At 47.4% G+C, this 18,188-nt stretch overlaps 1 protein-coding gene across 4 annotated transcripts in view; it reads right to left on the reverse strand.

Moving 5' to 3' along the window:
- The window catches only part of COL26A1 (collagen type XXVI alpha 1 chain), a 166,641-nt gene that overhangs the window by 111,177 nt on the left and 37,276 nt on the right, over window positions 1–18,188 (reverse strand). For all 4 annotated transcript variants that reach the window (XM_027961592.3, XM_042239808.2, XM_060406001.1 and 1 more), the window contains exon 2: window positions 10,980–11,102. In XM_027961592.3, the coding sequence (XP_027817393.1) occupies window positions 10,980–11,102 (123 nt within the window). The remainder of the gene's footprint in view (window positions 1–10,979; window positions 11,103–18,188) is intronic.

Below are 18,188 nucleotides of genomic sequence, written 5' to 3' on the forward strand. Positions count from 1 at the left end.
AGACTGTGTCATATTGGCAGAACTATAGACACATGTATCAACAGAATAGAAGGGAGAACTTAGAAAGAGCCGGACGCGGCTGTGCCCAAATGATTTTTGACCAACATGCAAAAGCAATTCGATGAAGGAAGGATGTTTTCAACAAATGGTACCAAAATAGCTGGGGCATGACATCGACCAATAAAATGAACCTTGCCCTAAATTACACACCTCGTGCAAAAATCAACCTAACCTGGACCACAGACTTGTGTGCCAAATAAAAAAGCTATAAAAATTTTAGAAAAAAACATAGGGGAAAATCTTCTTAGACTTGACACCAAAAGCACAATCCATAAAATGAAAGACTGATCCACTGAACTTCGTTGAAATTAAAAACTTTAGCTCTGCAAAAGGCTCATAAGAGGATGAAAAGGCAAGTCACAGAGAGGGAGAAAATATTTGCAAACCATATACCTGACACTGGGTTGGCATCTACAATGTATAAAGACACCTCAAACCTCTACAGTAAAGGAAAAAATCCAACTAGAAAATGGGCCAGCGACATGAAGAGACAGTTAATGAAAAAAGATATACAGATGGCAAATAAGCACATGAAAAGATGTTCAACATTATTAGCCCCTAGGGAAACTCAAATTAAAACCACAGTGAAACAGACTACACAGAATGCCTAAAATAAAATATAGTGACAACACCAAATGCTGGCCAGGATACACGAAACTGGATCACTCAGACATTGCTGGTCGGAATGTAAAATGGTACAGTCACTCTGGAAACGGTCTGGCAGTTTCTTTAAAACCTAAACATGCAAGTACCATATGACCCAACAATTGCACTCCTGGGCATTTACCCAGAGAAATAAAAACCGATGTTCACACAAAAACTTGAATGTACACAAATGTTTATAGCAGCTTTATTCATTACAGCCCCAAGCTGGAAATGACCCCGTTGTTTTTAAATTAACAGACAAATGGTTAAACTAACTGTGGCACATCCATACTACAAAATACTACTGAGCTATAAAAAGGAAGAAGTCCTTTGTGTGTGTGTACTGAGCACAGCATGTGGGATCTTGACACAATAGTATAGATACTGTGTACAAATACTTCTGACTGTACACTTAAAATGGTTAAGATGGCAAACTTTATGTGTATCTTAACACAATGTGAATTTGCAATGGCCTTGAAATAAAGTTTAATTTTAAAAGAAATCCTAAAGCAAGGCATTTATCATCAGTACCTAAACCTTTCAATGGGGACTTCCCTGGTAGTTCAGTAGTTAAGAATCCATCTTCCAATGCACAGGATGCAGGTTCGATCCCAGGTCAGGGAACTAAAATCCCACGTGCCGCGGAGAATCTAAGCCTGTGCACTGCGACACTTGAGCCCAAGCATCACAAGTATAGAGTCCAGGCTGCAAGCAAAGAGCGTGCGTGACACGGCAAAGATCCTGCATGCCACAACTAAGACCAGACACAGCCAAATAAACACATATTTTCAAAATAAAACCTTCAATGGCTTCCCAACACTCTCTTACAATAAATTCCAAACTGACCCGTGCTGAGATCAGTCTCTGCCTCTGTACTGTCCTCACCTGCTCTGCTTCTGGACACGGACCTTTCTCTCTCAAGGTCCTTTATCCAGGACCTTGCTGCCTTAGGGCCTTTGCACCAACTGTCTCCACCCCATCTTCACACAGAGGCTCTTTCTCCCCATTCATGACTCAGCATCCAAGTCATCTCTTCAAAGAATCTCTCTCATGTTCTCTAAAGTTCCTGAGTCTTACTCAGTCACGTTACCCTTTTAAAATTTCCTGAACTCATTAGGAGGGCATATTTTCTTTTCGTGTTTTCATATTTAGGTGAACATAAACTCCACTGGGGGACTTCCCTGGTGGCTCAGACAGTAAAGAATCTGCCCTCAATGCAAGAGACCCAGGTTTGATCCCTGGGTTGGGAAGATCCCCTGGAGAAGGGCATGGCAACCCACTCGAATATTCTTGCTGGGAGAATTCCATGGACAGAGGAGCCTGGCAGCTACAGTCCGTGGGGTCACAAAGAGTCGGATATGACTGAGTGACTTTCGCTTTCACTTTTTCAAACTCCATCAGAGAGAAGATTTAGTCTTATTCACCATCATATTTCACTTCTGCCCCCATGGCACAAAGTAGGTTGCTTTATAAACATTTGCTGAGACCCTTGAGTTCATGAACAAACACAGAGAAAGAGGCCTACGTGGGGCTCCTGGGGGAGAGGGTGGGGGCACAGGGAGGGACTGGGGACACATGCCAGTCCCCCAGTGCATTCCAAATCGGCCTCACTGTGCCCAGATTCAGTTACACTCATGTTTTCACAACCACACCCTCCCTTCCCCCACCTGCACAGTTTTGTCATAAAAATGTCATCAGGGTGTAATGAAATAACGTGATGACTTCATAGTGCTCAGCAAAGAGAGGCCCCACCAAGGATTATGGCCCTGCTGATCCCCAAATCTCACTCTGCAGACGTGCAGAGACCCCTCCTCCCTGCCGTGGCCCCAGCCCAGACTTCACATGGAGCTGGGTGGGCGGCAGGAGCTAGCGCAGGTGCCCCGAGCGCTCGGCAGCAAAACAGCTTCGCATCAGCTCATGAGTCACTGGGTATTTACAGCTCTTCTCTGAGAGTCGGAGCCAATGTACCGAGGGCGTACCACCAGCAAGATACTGGCCTGGACGTGCCGTCACCCCAACGCCAAATCCCCCAGTAACTTCAGACAACGCATCGTTTTTACAGAAGAAACAAGCCAGACCCAACCCCCTTCCCTTCTCTTCCTCCCTGTGTGGGCCCAGCCCACGTGTACCAGTTCCATTCGTGCTCCAACCATGCTTCTCATTCCCACAAAGAGCCATCCTTCAGCACCACCCTAAAGCCTTGCAGTGCACCCACCATAGGCACGGTCCCCCAGATTCAAGGGAGAGGCCAGTGGATGCCTGGAAGCCAGTCAAGGCTATTTAGCCAGGTGCCCAGAGAATGGTCTAGGAGAAGGGGCATGGGCTCCAGATGACACATCCTCCTGGCCTCAAGGACTCTACTCCGTGAGGATGGGCATGGCTGGAGGACCAGAGTGGCCTTACTAAAGGGTCTCCTTGACCTGAGTGGAAAGGCCATCTTCCCTAGGCACTCTGCTCTGCAGGGTGGCGGAGGGGTGCAGGCAGGCCCCTCCTTCACGCCTGTCCATCTCTTATGGTTCCACAGATGCTAGAGAACATGGCGAGACTGCTGCTCTGAAAAAAACCAGAGCTCTGAGCCAGCAAGACACTCCCCAGGCACAAAGTGATGGGTGGAGGGCTCCTCAGCTCACCCTCCTTTCTGCCTCCCGCCTCCTGCTTTGGGTCCTCACTGCCCAAAGTGCTCCCATCAAAGAGAAAGAAATGCCTCAGCCAGTTGTCTTGGTGGGAAGGATAGGGGAGATAAATCTATTTAACTGAAGGCTCCTGGACTAGACGCTGCAAAATCTATGGAAGGACCAGCTAAACCCCAACTCCTCAGCTGTGTGACAGTGCAGAGGTCCCTTCTGTCATCACCCAGCCCCATGCAGGGGTCTGGAGCTTTTGAAATCTCCCCATCATGACCACTAGCTGTTACTGCTTCTTTGCTGTGAGTCCCTCCCTCAGCTCTGACGTCACCTCATCCCAGGAGACTTCCTGATCCCCCACCCCCGCCCCGCCATCAGGATGAGGTGCCCAGCAAAAAGAAAGTCAAAGGAGGCCAAGATCTTCAGCATATTGTCAGCCCCACGTGGAAGCACCTCTTCCAGATTGCTGTGAGGTTAACAGGCTCCCGTTATCGAAGACTCTTTTGGCAAATGCTACAAACGTTGTCTCCTGGGTTCGACCCAAGATGTCGTGAGACATGGGAGAACACACGCATAAGACACAGAGCCTGCCCCAAAGGGCCCCCAGGAACCTCCCAAGCTCCTCCTGCCCTGAGGCTCTCCTGAGGGTAACCAGCCCAGCAAACAAATTTTTGAAGCATGCAGACTCTTAAGAAAACTATAAAATGATGCTTTTCAGGACTTCCCTAGTGGTCCAGTGATTAAGAATCCACTTGCCAATGCAGGGGACACCGGTTCGATCCCTGGTCCGGGAAGATCCCTCGTGCCGAGGAGCAACTAAGTCCACATACCCCTGCTCCTGAAGCCCAAGCTCCACAACGGGAGAGGCCACCATAATGAAAGGCCCTTGCATCACAGCCTCCACTCACTGCAACCAGAGAAAGCCCACGCTGCAATGAAGACTCAGAGCAGCCAAAATGAATAAATAAATAAATAAAACTTGTAAGCTATTTAAAAATTATGCTTTAAAAAATTGGACTAAGAGGTAATAAGCACACTGAGACAGAACAATACAATCTGGAGCTTTTTCTTTTTTCTAATTTTTTGGCCACACTATGCAGCATGTGGGATCTTACCTCCCCAACCAGGGATTGAACACACACACACACACACACACCCCAAATTGGAAGCTCAGAGTCGTAACCACTGGGCCACCAGGGACATCCCTGGAGCTTTTTCTTACCTCAGTAAATGTCCCTTGCAGAAAGCCCCAGCTCAGGAAAGCCCTCCCCTTGGGTCTGGGCCCCCACACATATCCACACAGCATCAGTGACAGATGTAACTGCACTTGTTACTTATTACGGTGCTTTGACTAACATCCCCTCTTTCCACCTCACTGTCATCGCCCCAAGTCAAGGACTGGTCTGCGTTCTCACCTGCATTCTCCTGGGAGCTTTGGGGTGTGTACAAAGGAGGAGGTCCACAAATGTTCATTTGGGGGGAAAGGGGAGCTGGGCCTTGAAACCTCAGGAGCATCCCAATGGGGCCTGTTTGATGGGCTGGAGTCAAATCCATCCCAGCCCCTGTGACTCCCTGTGACCGTGGGCAAGTCCCTTTGCCTCTCTGAGCCTCCATCGCCTCATCGCAAGTTTGTAGACCAGTTTATCAGACAAGAACTTTGCTCCATAATGATGTGTTCACAGCTCACTATCACGAGCTCGCTGTGCATGAATTCTACGTGTCCTGACAACTCTGATCTCATTTCATCCTCCCGACATCGCATCATTGATTCAGTGATGTTTCCTGAGTCCCTGAACAGCAGGCACTGGGAGTCTAGAGGGACTGAGATAGCCTCCTCTCCTGTGGCCCCTAGGCTGGTAGGCCGGGCAGATGATGACCAGGCTGACCGTGGAATGAATGCTGTGGCTCACAGCAGCAAGTGCTAAGAATGAGATTAAGTGGGATAAAGGGCTGGAGAGTTACAGGGAGAGAGAGAGAAGAGAGACCATGGAACAAAGGATGGAATCCCGTAAGGCAACCCAGCATTTCCAGCTGCTGCAGCGTGAAAACAGTCCAGGTGAAAGGATGGCAAAGGTGATGCCCCGCGGAGAGTCTGAGCCTCTAGGACAGCCTGGTCCATGTGCCCAGAGCCCAGGGAGCGAGACCGTTCATGGGGTCAGGAAGAGAATGGTAAACCACAGAGAGAGGGATGGGCTTTTAAGTGAGATGGAAGCTCCTGGAAGATTTGGAGGAGGGCCATGCCATGATCAGCCAGAAGGAGCTAGAAGGGGACCGGAGGGATACGGGAAGACAAGCATGGCAGCTGCAGCCAGGACAAGGCCTCTTAGATGCAAAAACTGCAGAACTGGGACCTGAACGCAGGTTGCACTTGGTTCCCCAGGTCACCAGGCAGAGACCCGCCACCCCACCTGCCCGGCCAGCAGCCTGAGGTCACAGAGGGCATGCACCCCAGTTCTAACTCAGACATGAGTTACTGGCAAGGAAGAAAAGGGGTTAACCCCTCCCTCCTTAACAAACAACAGTAACAGAAGTAATGAGGACAGTTACATCAGAAATGCAGTATTCCTTGAAAGAATGGGGATTGAGTTTTACTTCACAAAGCTCCTGCTGGCTGAAGTTTTGAAGGCAAGAGGGCAAGCTCATGACAGATGCATGATTGAACATTCTGTTCTCGACTCCTGATGCCAAGGGGAGGGAGAGACCTCCCTGAAAGGACTGTAAACACCCATTCCAAAGACAAGGCCCCGATGCTCCTGAACCATTGTTCTCGTTATTTCTTCAGTCATAAAGCAAAGGGCCCTTGTGAAAATCAATGAACATTTGACATTTTTTCAGTTGAGGTCAGTGATTCAGTACTTAGCTCATTTGGCTTTTCTTAAAGGTGCCTTACTGTATTTAGAAAATATAAAAACCTCGAGCTGTAATTTTGGCATTAAGAAAGCCGGCCCACTGCTCCCTTCCTTCCAAGGTTTTCTAGTAAAGGGAATCCTGACAGTTCATTCTCTAAACCCAAATCCAACACAGTGGAGAGTGTGTGTGTGCCTGCGTGCAGGAGCTGTTTTTTCCACCTTCAGTGCTTTGTGTTTGTCCAGATTTCCTGATGTATAGCCCACTCATGCTCAGCCATGTCTGATTCTTTGAGACCCCAGGCTCCTCTGTCTGTGGAATTTTCCAGGCAAAAAATACTGGAGTGGGTTGCCATGTCCTACTCCGTGGGATCTTCCCGACCCAAGGATTGAACCTCTGTCTCCCGGGTCTCCTGCATTGGCAGGTGGATTCTGCACCACCAGTGCCACTTTGGAAGCCCTTGTTTCCTCCTTGGGAACTGACTGTGGAGTGTACCCAACACACAGGACTGCAGTTAAACCCCAATTTGGAAAAACAAAAATACCACTGCTCACGTTTATGCCTCAACTCCGAAGACATAGATATGAGTTTACTGAAGTCAAATCCTGTGTCTTGTAGAGAGCCGTTTCCGAGCTTGGCTCCCTACTTGCACAAATCGAGACTGGTGGGATTGGAACTGTGAGACAGATATAGCCTCACTCCTCATGGCCTGAATTCCAGCCCCAACCAGCAGCTTCCCTGTTGGAGCGGTCATTCCTCACACTGAGCAAGACCCACACTGTCAGGGTCACTTATAGACCCGACTCCAAAGACCCTTCTTCTCAGAAGATGCTCCCAGGATCAGATGATGGTGACCTGATCCTCTGATGACCCCTGATGATGAGAAAAGCAGAAGAGTCTTGGAATTTGGGTTCTGGGACATGAGGGAGGGAGGGAAAATGGGGTCTCTGTCCCTTCTGCTGAAAAGGAAAGGGAGTTAGGGGTAACTTCCCTGGTGGTCCAATGGGTAAGACTCTGCGCTCCCAATGCAGGGGGCGTGGGTTTGATCCCTGGTCAGGAAACTAGATCCCACATGCCACAGCTAAGACCCAGTGCAACCAAGTAAATAAATAATCATTTAAAAGAGGAAAGGGGGGCCAGCATCTTTTCTTCATCATCAATCCATTGGTCACCCTCTAGCACAACATTTAAAAGTAGCCTCTTGCCTTCAATTTTTAATGGATATATCCATTTACTTGGGCTTGCCAGGTGGCTCAGTGGTAAAGAATCTGCCTGCCAAGCAGCAGATGCAGGTTCGATCCTTGAGTCAGGAAGATTCCCCTTGAGAAGGAAAAGGCTACCCACTCCAGGATTCTTGCCTGGGAAATCCCATGGATAGAGGAGCCTGGTGGGATACAGTCCACTGGGTCGCAAAGAGTTGGACAAGACTGACCGACTAAGGAGCAGCAGCAGAATCCATTTACTTACCACTCCTCCTGCAGAATGAGTATATCAAAACACTTGTATACAACGCAGACCCCAACTAGAGAACACCTACTACTAAAAAAAAATGATGAAAATCAAAAGTCGCTATTTGGCAAACACCATAATAATAATTATGGCAAGCAAGAATCCTCAATGGATGCTAAAATTACTGGGAGAAAGGAGGAGGAGGAACAGCGTATCTGTCTAGACTCCAAATGTCTCCCCACAATATACTCATAAATGGCAAAGGGAGAAATAATGACACAACAGTGGAGAAACCTGGCTGAGACACCACCTTAACCAAGTGATCAAAGTCAACATCAGCAGTATTGATGCTATGTACCTCTTCATATGTGCCCCAAGAAAGGTACAACATGCCTTTCACAGTCTCCTCCCCCCAAATGCATAATCTCCATCAAATAACTGGCTAGTACTTTTACAAGTGCTGAGGTCATGAAAGACAAAGTAAGACCAAGAAATGGCCCCAGACTGGAGGAGACTAAGGAGACAACTTAAATGTAAAATGGGGAAAATAAAACCAGGAAAATGACATGAGTAGGATGGTTGGTAAAATTTAAATAATGTCTTAGTTTACAGTATTATGTCACTGTTAATTTCCTGGCCTGGACAATTGTACTATGGTTGCAGAAGATATTAACCTTAGGAAAAATGCTAAAGATTCAATGTCTGTGTTTCCCCCATCTCCCACCTCTAAATTCTTATGTTGAAACCTAATCCCCAGTGTGATGGTATTTGAAGGTGGGGCCTTCGGGAAGTGATTAGGTCATAAAGGTGGAGCCCTCATGAATGGGATTAGCACCCTTTTAAAGACCCCAGGGAAGATACATTGAGAAGAGGACTGTCTATGAACAAGGAAGAGAGCTCTCTCCAGATAATGAATTTGGCAGCACATTGACCTTGGACTTCTCAGCCTCCAGAACTGTGAGAAATAAACGTTTGTCATTTAAGCCCCCCAGTCTATGGTGGTTTGATACAACAGCCCCCAAAATGGACTAAGACAGGGAAGTTGATGAAAGGAAAAGCTACACAGAAACTCTGTTTACTAGTTTTTGCAACACTTATGTAAATATAAATTAAACTTTAAAAAAATTTGAGAAAACACTTGTAAAATTGTTAACATATATATATGATAATGTGATTGAAATATGGTCTGGAGTGGCTAAATTAGGCAACCACTTAAATACCCATCAATTGAGGGAATGGGAAATAACTGATGATGCTCTTCTACAGTGGAATACTACACAGCTGTTAAAAATGAGGTGTCTCTATGGGAATAGATTGCAAAATATTTTTCCTGGGGGAAAACCAAGTTATAGAACAAAATAACATCACTTAATATTTGTTTAAGAAAATATGTTTACAATCAGGGACAAAGAGAATAGATTGATAGCAGCCAAGGATGGGGAGCCTTGGGAGTTTGGGATTAGCAGATGCAAACTGGCATATACAGAAAGGATAAACAACAAGGTTCTACTGTTTAGCATAGGGAACTATATTCAATATCCTGTGATAAACCAAAATGCAAAAGAATATGAAAAAGAATATATGTATATGTACAACTGAGTCACTTTGCTGCACAGCAGTAATGAACACATTGCAATTCAACTATACTTCAATAAAACACAAATTTAAAAAGAAAAAAAATACATATGTTGTGGAGAAAAAATCTGGAATGACATTTTAACAATGGGATTATGGAAGTGACACTGGAAGAGGAGAGAATGTTCATTTTTTCCTTTACTCAGTTACTACCAAATGTTTGAACTTCTTTTTAGCAGTAAGGATATATCACTATCTTCATAATAAAAAAACAATAATAATTTTGGCCTAGGAGCATTCTCCTGTGGGTTCCATCAATTCATGCTGCAGGCTGATTCTGGGGTCAGCTCCATGCTGAGCCCTAGAGTGGGCAGCACTGTGCGGGCACAGGCCCCAACTCAGGGGCTCACTCTTCATCTTTGGTGATGAAAATATATCCAACTCATGGTGACTCTATGATGGTTAATTTTATGTGTCAACTTGGCCGAGCCACAGTACCTAGCTCTATGGTCAAATATGAATGGATGTTGCCAGGGAAGTATTTCTTTAGATGAGATTGAGGGAGTGAACTTTGAGTAAAGCAGATTCAGTTCAGTTCAGTTCAGTTGCTCAGTCGTGTCCGACTCTTTGCGACCCCATGAATCGCAGCAAGCCAGGCCTCCCTGTACGCCTCCATAATATGGTGGGCCTCATTCAATCAGGTGAAGACCTTCAGAAAAAGACTGCCCTCCCTTGAAGAGGAGGAAATTCTGCCAGTGGGTTGCCTTCTGACCCCAGCTACAACAGCAATTCTTTCCTGGGTCTCTGGAGCCTACCCTGTAGCTTTTGGAAGTGCCAACCCCCACCACCACATGAGCCAATTCCTTAAAAATCTGTCCATCTCCCATATATATATCTACTACCACACACTACTGGTTCTGCTTCTCTGAAGAACCTTGCTGAAAACAGACCCCTCACGCAAATGTCCTCTTAGTGGAGGGCACAAAGTGTTCTCTTAACACAGAAGGGAGAGGGGTTTGGAGTTTGAGGAGGGTGGTCGATGAGGAAGGGTCTTTGAAGCAGAAACCTAGAGCTGGAGATGAGTAGGGGTGACGGGGTAAGGAGTCCAGTTCCTGGAGCTGGAGCAAGACCTGAAGGGGAAGAGGACAAGGAGGCAGGCAAGGCTGGGTCTCAGAGTCCCTGGACGTCTAGTCACCCATTTAGACCTCGCTCTGTGAATGCCGAGGAGCTCCTGAGAGCTGGGAGTGGAGGACACTGCAGACAGAAGCAAGGCTGTGGAGGGGGCGGGGCTTGTGGGGGCGGGGCCATGAAAGGGGCAGGGCCGTGGTGGAGTGGGGCTGGGCAGAGGCGGGGCTTGGGTAGGTGTGGCTTGAAAGGAGGCGGGGGCTGTGGTGTGGCGGGACTTGAGGGGCGGGGCTGTGAGGCGGGCGGGGCTGGTGGTGGGTGGTGCTGTGAGGGGTGGGGCTTGAGGTGGGCAGCTCTTGAGAAGAGGGGCTTGTAGGGTTGTGTGTGTATGTGTGCGTGTGTGAATGGACTCGCCTGGCCCTTTTGCTCATCAAATATCCACTGGATTATGAGGATCTTTTAGCTGGGAAGCAAGTCCCTTTCATCTTTGCACACACATTGTCCTCATACTCCATACACAAAAGGTGCTCCATAAATGCGTGCCCTACTCTGTTTCCAGGCGTCAGCCCTCCTACCCCAGCAGCTCTGCTAGAGCTGGGTTCGCCCAGAGGAAGTGTAAGGAAAGGCAGAGCTGGCCAGCCCTGCGGCCGTTACCTCACGAGGTTGGCGCAGGGCCCAGGCCACCGGCAGCTCTGGTACACGCGCTGCACCACCGTCTCCGAGCCGTTCTGCACCTGGCAGGACACCGTCCGTGTCACCGTGTGATGGCACCAGTGCCTGTGGGGAAAGCGACAGTCACATCAGTCCCGCCCGTTGCTGGGGCATCTGACTGTGGATCAAGGCCGGCCGAGGCCAGAAGGGGCCCCTCCACAAGCCTGCAGCGCCACCGCTGCTGGCCAAGAGGACACTGAGACCCTCTGCCTCGGTCAAAGGGAGAGAGTAGCCACACCCCGTAGCCATCAAGCCCCCCCACATCATTCCAGTCTTCCAACAACTCCGTGTGAAATCAGGATGGGGCTGTACCCTTGCCAGGAAATCCCCCTCTGGAAGGGAAGACTGTCGGGGAGATGATCAGAACACACTGGAACGTGGGGTCATAGGGACAATCACAGGATGAGCATGGGGCTGTGAAACTGTGGGAACCCAGCAGAGCCCCCAACCCAGGTCCTAAGAAAGGGGAAAGATCAGAGTCAGCCAACCCAAAGTGTAGGGGCAAAGAGTGGACAGTCCGAAGAAGAGACAGCAGAGTGAGCAAAGGCAAGGAGCTGAGACCGACCGTCGTGGGTTCAGAGACCTGCCTGCGGCCAGCCAACTGGAGGAAGGGGAGGAGCCAGGAGACAGGAAGAGGCCTGGAACCTGCCAGGCTAGAAGTGGGTCTCATCCTGACTTTGGTGGGAGCCACTGAAAGACTCTGAGCTGTGGGCAATGACTCAGATGGCTCTGATTTCAGAAAAGCCCCTCTGGTGCAGTGTGTAAGAGCTGAGGAGGCCTGAGCTGGGACCCAGGGGGGGTGGGGGTGCAGAACATGTGCAAACAATATGGTGATTGGATCAAGATGGCAGGCACCTCCCCCCTCCCATCTCCAGATCCTAGAAATTGAAAATCTAAAAGTAAGTCCCCCATGAACTCATCAAGATGGTGGCAGAGGAGGTCCCTTACTCAATACCCCCCAGTAACAATAATTTGGCAGTAGTCCTCAGACAAAAATGTCTTTGTGGGAGCTTTGGGACTTTTGCAAACTATTTATTTGATAAGGACTGATATCAAAAAATATAAGGAACTCATAAAACTCCATAGTAAAATTTAATAATAATCCAATAAAAAATGGCCAATGAATCTGAACAGACATTTTCCTAAAGAATACATGTAGAGTACATACCGATGGCCAACAGACACACGAAAAGGTGCTCAACATCAGTGTGTGAAAGTCGCTCAGTCATGTCCGACTCTGTGAAACGACCCCATGGACTGGAATTCTCCAGGGAAGAATACTGGAGTCGGTAGCAGTTCCCTTCTCCAGGGGATCATCCCAACCCAGGTCTCCTGCATTGCAGGCAGATTCTTTACTAGGTGAGCCACCAGGGAAGTCAAAGAATACTGGAGTGGGCGGCCTATCCCTTTGCCAGGGTGTCTTCCCAACCCAGGAATCGAACCGGGGTCTCCTGCAGCTGATTCTTTACCAGCTGAGCTACCAGGGAAGCCTCATCAGGGAAACGCAAATCAAAATAAGATATCACGTCACACCTGTTAGGACGGCTATTATCAAAAAGACATGAGACAACAAGGGTTGTTGAAGGTGGAGAAAAAAGGGAACCACGGTACAGTATTGGTAGGAAGGTAAATTGGTGCACCCATTATGGCAGGTTCCTCAAAAAAATTAAAAATAGAATTATTATATGATCCAGGAATCTCACTTTTGGTTTATCTATCCAAAGGAAACAAAATCAGTATCCCTAAGAAATATCTGCACCTCCACGTTCATTGGAGCATTATTCACAATAGCCAAGATGGAAGCAACCAAACATCCATCGACAGATAAATGGATAAAGAAAATGCAGCGTATATACACAATGGAATGCAATTATTCAACCATAAAAAAGAAAGGAAACCTTACCATTTGTGACAACATGGATGAATCTAGAGGACATTATGCGAAGGGTATAAGTCAGACAGAGAAAGACAAATCTGTATGATCTCATTTATAAGAAGAATCTGAAAATGTCAAACTCATAGAACCAGAGAGGAGAACAGTGGTTGTCAGGGGAGAGGGGGATGGGAGAGATGGGGAGATGTTGGTCAAAGGATACAAAATTCCAGTTATAAGATGAATAAGTTCTGGGGATCTAATGTACAGTTTAGATCTGTACAGGGTGATTATGGTTCATAATACCATGTTGTACACTTGAAATTTGCTAAGAGAGTAGATCTTCAGTGTTCTTACTTGTGTTCTTCTACACATAAAGAAGGTAGCTATATGAAATGATAGAGGTGTTAATAATCCATGGTAATCATTTCACAATGTATATGCAATTAAATCATCATATTGTAAACAAAAAAAAATCAAGTTGTACAATCTAAATAAACACTTTTTAAATTTGTCAATCAGAATTCAATAAACAGATAATACAAATAAAAGAGTCCCTAGGAGCACTGGAAAACAAAAAGCAGTGGGACAGGTACTTTGAGGAATTTGAGGAGCTGAAAGCACCAGGGACTTAACTGAAGGAGGAAGCACAGTCCAAAACACACAGGGAAGACTGGGTTCAAGGTGGGTGCACTGTAGGAGCAGCAAATGTGGCTAATGGGATAGGGGAGGGGCACAGAGGACTGTCAGAGGGCCACAGTAGAAGGAGCCAGACGGGCAGGACCAGGATGCCTGTCCTTGCTGGTCTCAAGAGTCAGGCATTGGTGTCACACAGATGAAGTAAGTTAGAAAGAGAAAGACAAATATGTATATTAACACATATATGTGGAATCTAGAAAAATGGTATATAGATGATCTTATTTGCAAAGCAGAAAAAGAGACACAGACATGGAGAGCAAATATATGGATACTACCGGGGGGAAAGCGGGGGGCGGGGGTGGGGGAGGCATTGGGAGATTGGAATTGACACAAATACACTATTGCTGCTATGTATAAAATAGATAACCAATGAAAGCATACTGTAACTCACAGGGAACTCTAATGCACTGTGGCGACCTGAATGGGAAGGAAGTCCAGAAAGGAGGGGACAGACGTATAAATAAGGCTGATTCATTTTGCTGTACATTGTAAAGCAATACTTCAATAAAAAATTAACTAACAAAAAAAAAGAATCAGGCATTGAACTCTCCTGTTTCGTGGCAGTTGTGATCAGAATGGGTGCCTCAAAGGCAGATGACCTCCAGGAAAAACTGGGACTCTCTCAAGGTCAGACAGCTGAATTCTTGAACATTCTTTATCCTCTACCTATCCCACCGATCCACCAAGAGGCAAAGCAGCAATGAACAGAGAAACAAAAACAGCTAATGGAAAACCCCAAATGCCAAGAATTTAAAACTGTTTAAGAAAAAAAGGCCAATACCCTGAAAGGCACTGACTCAACAGAGAATACATCACGATTCAAGAAAAAACAAAGAGTAAAGCAATTGGAGATACTTCCTTATGGAGATGGTTGTCTCCAGTATAATTAATGTCCTCAAGGAGACATCATTTTTCACACATAAGAAATACTATGAAATGAAAAAGTTAGATACCTTGTAAATGAAATATGACTGGGAAAAAAAAAAAAAAGGCTCAACAGATGGGCTGAAAATTCAGAGCAGACAAATTAAGGAATGAGCTGATGAGTGGATGTGAGCCATGACCTCTCCAAGGATGCACTGCAAAGGGACACAGAGATGGAAAATGTGTGAGCAAAGGTGAGGTACCCAGAGGATAGACCGAGTTCCAACACCCATCTATTAGGGGAGACCAGAGAGAGCACAGGAATGTATAGGCTTGAAGCAATAACAAAGACTACTTCCCAGAGCTGAAGAAAGACATGAATTCTTTTGCGTGTGTGAATAATTTTTTCATTTTTAAATATTTTTATTGAAGTACAGTTGCTCTACAATGTTTCAGGTTTATAGCAAAGTGATTCAGTGTTTTAAATATATGTATACATACATATATATTCTTTTTCAGATTATTTTCCATGGATAGATCATTACAAGATATTGAATATAGTTCCCTGTGCTATACAGTAGGTCTTTATTGTTTGGTTCATTTATGTATAGTAGTGTGTATCTGTTAATTCAGATTCCTAATTTATCCCCCTCCCAACTTTCCCCTTTGATAACCACAAGTTTGTTTTCTATCTGTGTCAGTCTATTACTGTTTTGTTAAGAAGTTCATTTGTATATTTTTAGATTCTACATATGAGTGATATCCTATGATATTTGTAAGACATGAGTTTTTAATTCGAAAGGGCCCACTGAGTGCTAAGCAAGATGAACAAAGAAATGAATGAAAATAGAGTACATGCAAAAGTGAATCAACAAAATCAAACACAGGCTTTTAAAAAATCAAATAGACAAAATTTAGATAATTATTATTGAGAAACAACAAAATACATAAGTAGACACTGAGAACAAGAAAAAAAAATCCATATAGAGATTAGACATTGTAAGTAACTATTGTGTCTGATCGTGACATCAAAATTTTTCAAAATCTCGACAACTGGACAATTTTCTAGGAAAATATTTTGGCACCGTCAAAAATACCATGAAAGAACATGAAAAAGCAGTCAAAAGTCGATCCCTTTCCCCAAAGGCACCAAGCAACCTGGTTCTGTCACCAGTCTACTGCATGACTTGAAGCAAGCCTCAGTGAAATAGGAAAGTCTACCTCTCAGGGTTATTGTGAGGATTAAATGAGCAGGTCCAGGCTACTGGTGTGTGAACGACACGGCACTACCTACCCCAAGGTGTCATGACTGATTAGCTGGCCACTTGAACCCCACAATGTGCATAAAAGTGTAAAAATTGTCCTTCCTGTTTTTACAGATGGGAAAATAAGTAGTGGGAGATGAATTCCCACTGCCCATGACTCAAATCGGAGGCCGAGTTGGGAAAGGAATCCAGCTCTCCTGCCCAGGGTTGTACCTACGCAATACAAACCACTGTCTCTGCCAGTTACTCAGGGAAGCCGGGCCTGGACCCTTCCTCCATCTCTACCTGGGAGCATCAGCAAGAATCTTGAGGGTTGAACTGCTGCCCAATCCAAGGACCATGCTCCACCCTGAGAGTTGCCCCTGGCGATCTGGAACAAAGTCCAGCCACTCCTGGGTCAGCGCTTTCTATAGGGAAATGAGCTATGAATTGGAAAACATTTTCAAATGCCTCGATTCATCATCTCCAGACATTTGATCTTTTAATGGGCTGCAAATGGCTTCCCAAAATCAAAACCTGGCCAAAAACAACCAAGAAGGCAGGCAGAGACAAGGAAGGAGGGCTCCGGGTCTTTTCAGATGGAATTCTAAACCCTGTTCATCTCCAGGCTCCCGAGGTTCTGGGGAATCTTGGGAGGACACACTCTGCCTTCACACGGGGTCCCCCTTAGGATCCCCAGGTCCTGAGTATCACACCTATGTGGTGGGTGGCATCACACCACCACCCACCCTCACCCCCACCCCTGACCATGATGAGTGCGCGATGGTGGGTGAACAAGGCTGTATGGGCTACAGAATGACTCCACCCAGAGACCAGCTTGACAGCAGAAGTATAACTCAACTCGTGACTGCGCAGGAAGGACTGGCCCCGGGGCACAGAGTTTGGGAGTGGCAGGGCTGGTCTTCAAACTGCCTAGGAAGTGAGGGCGGCCTCAGCAGTCTCCATCAGGGTCGGGGGAGGGGGGATGACTGGCATTATTTGGGGACATCATCTCAGCAATATCCGTTCAGCATTGCCATCCACCCTCCGGTTGAGTTTTCATGGAGGGTCCAGGAAGGGAAACTGACTCCCAGCTTTGGGGACAAACCTGCTCTCCTCCAGGCTTATTTCCTTAGGAGAGGCCCAGGGCTACAGTCTATAGGGTCGCACAGAGTAGGACACAACTGAAGCGAATTAGCACACGCGTGCACACACACACACACACACACACACACATACCCCACCTCTGATGCGTGTTAGTCTCTCAGTCGTGTCTGACTCTTTGTGATCCCATGGACTCTAGCCCACCAGGCTCCTCTGTCCATGGGGATCCTCCAGGCAAGAATACTGGAGTGGGTTGCCATGCCCTCCTCCAGGGGATCTTCCCAACCCAGGGATCGAACCCAGGTCTCCCACATTGCAGGTGGATTCTTTACCATCTGTGCCACCAGAGAAGCCCAACCTACCCCTGACGGAGAAGAGCAATTGACTTGGCCCTGCTCCACCTGGCCCCCAGAGGGGCTGCTCCCAAGTAGCTTTCGCCACGCTAAGTGTCTGGCTCTCTTGATTTGGTGAATTGTGTAATCCTTCGTTGAGTCCTTTGGGAAAAACCAGTGCTAAATGGCTTTAGGAAACCATGTCATGATGAAACGGAGAGGTCTTTAGAATACCCCCAGCCCATGCCCTCCTCTTAACAGGACTAACCAACCCACCTCTGATGCTGCTTTACCCGGGAGATGCCACAGCAGCGCTCCCCGCCTTAGCCCTGGGACCCCCTCCCCGAGCAACCTCTGAGCCCCAGTCCTGTCTGAGCTTTGCTTTGGGACCTGATCTCACCTCCCCCACCGACCCCTGAGCCTGACCCAAGCCTGGGGGCATTGACAGTGCCCTCCTTCCCACAAGGACCACCCGGTCTGCCCCCATGTTCCTGCCCCCACACGCTGCTCCACCCCCATGTGACATCACCTCAATGCTTCCTCTTGAGCCCCCAACATATGTGCCCCACTCGCACGGACACACCTCGTCACAGCCCATGAAACACCTCAAGACACACCACTGCGATCCGTCCACACTGAGGCCATTGCCCTCCAGCCCCTTCTCGCTCCATCTTGGTGACCAGCTGCACTAAGCTTCCGGTCCCCTTACCCAGAATCCCCAGGGGGAAGCTGCCCCACCCTCCACCTTCTCCCTCCCTCATGCTCCATGGCTGACCAGCCCTACACCGGGAGAGTCCTGCCTGCACCCCGGCCCTGGGCGGAGGGTCCTGATTCCCACAGTCCAGCCCCTGCTGGTCTGCCAGTCTCCCTGCAGTCTCCCCAAAGTGCCACCAGAGGGCGCTCCCCAAATCACAAATCTGGCCCAGTCACCACCTCTTTGGAAATCCTTTCTTAGCTCCCCACCCCTACGGTTCCCACCCACCTCCAGGGTGTTACCTCCAAGCACGCTCCATCTTGCCATTTACCCTGTCACTCT

Source organism: Ovis aries, chromosome 24, assembly GCF_016772045.2.
Source record: "Ovis aries strain OAR_USU_Benz2616 breed Rambouillet chromosome 24, ARS-UI_Ramb_v3.0, whole genome shotgun sequence".
Lineage (NCBI taxonomy): Eukaryota > Metazoa > Chordata > Mammalia > Artiodactyla > Bovidae > Ovis > Ovis aries.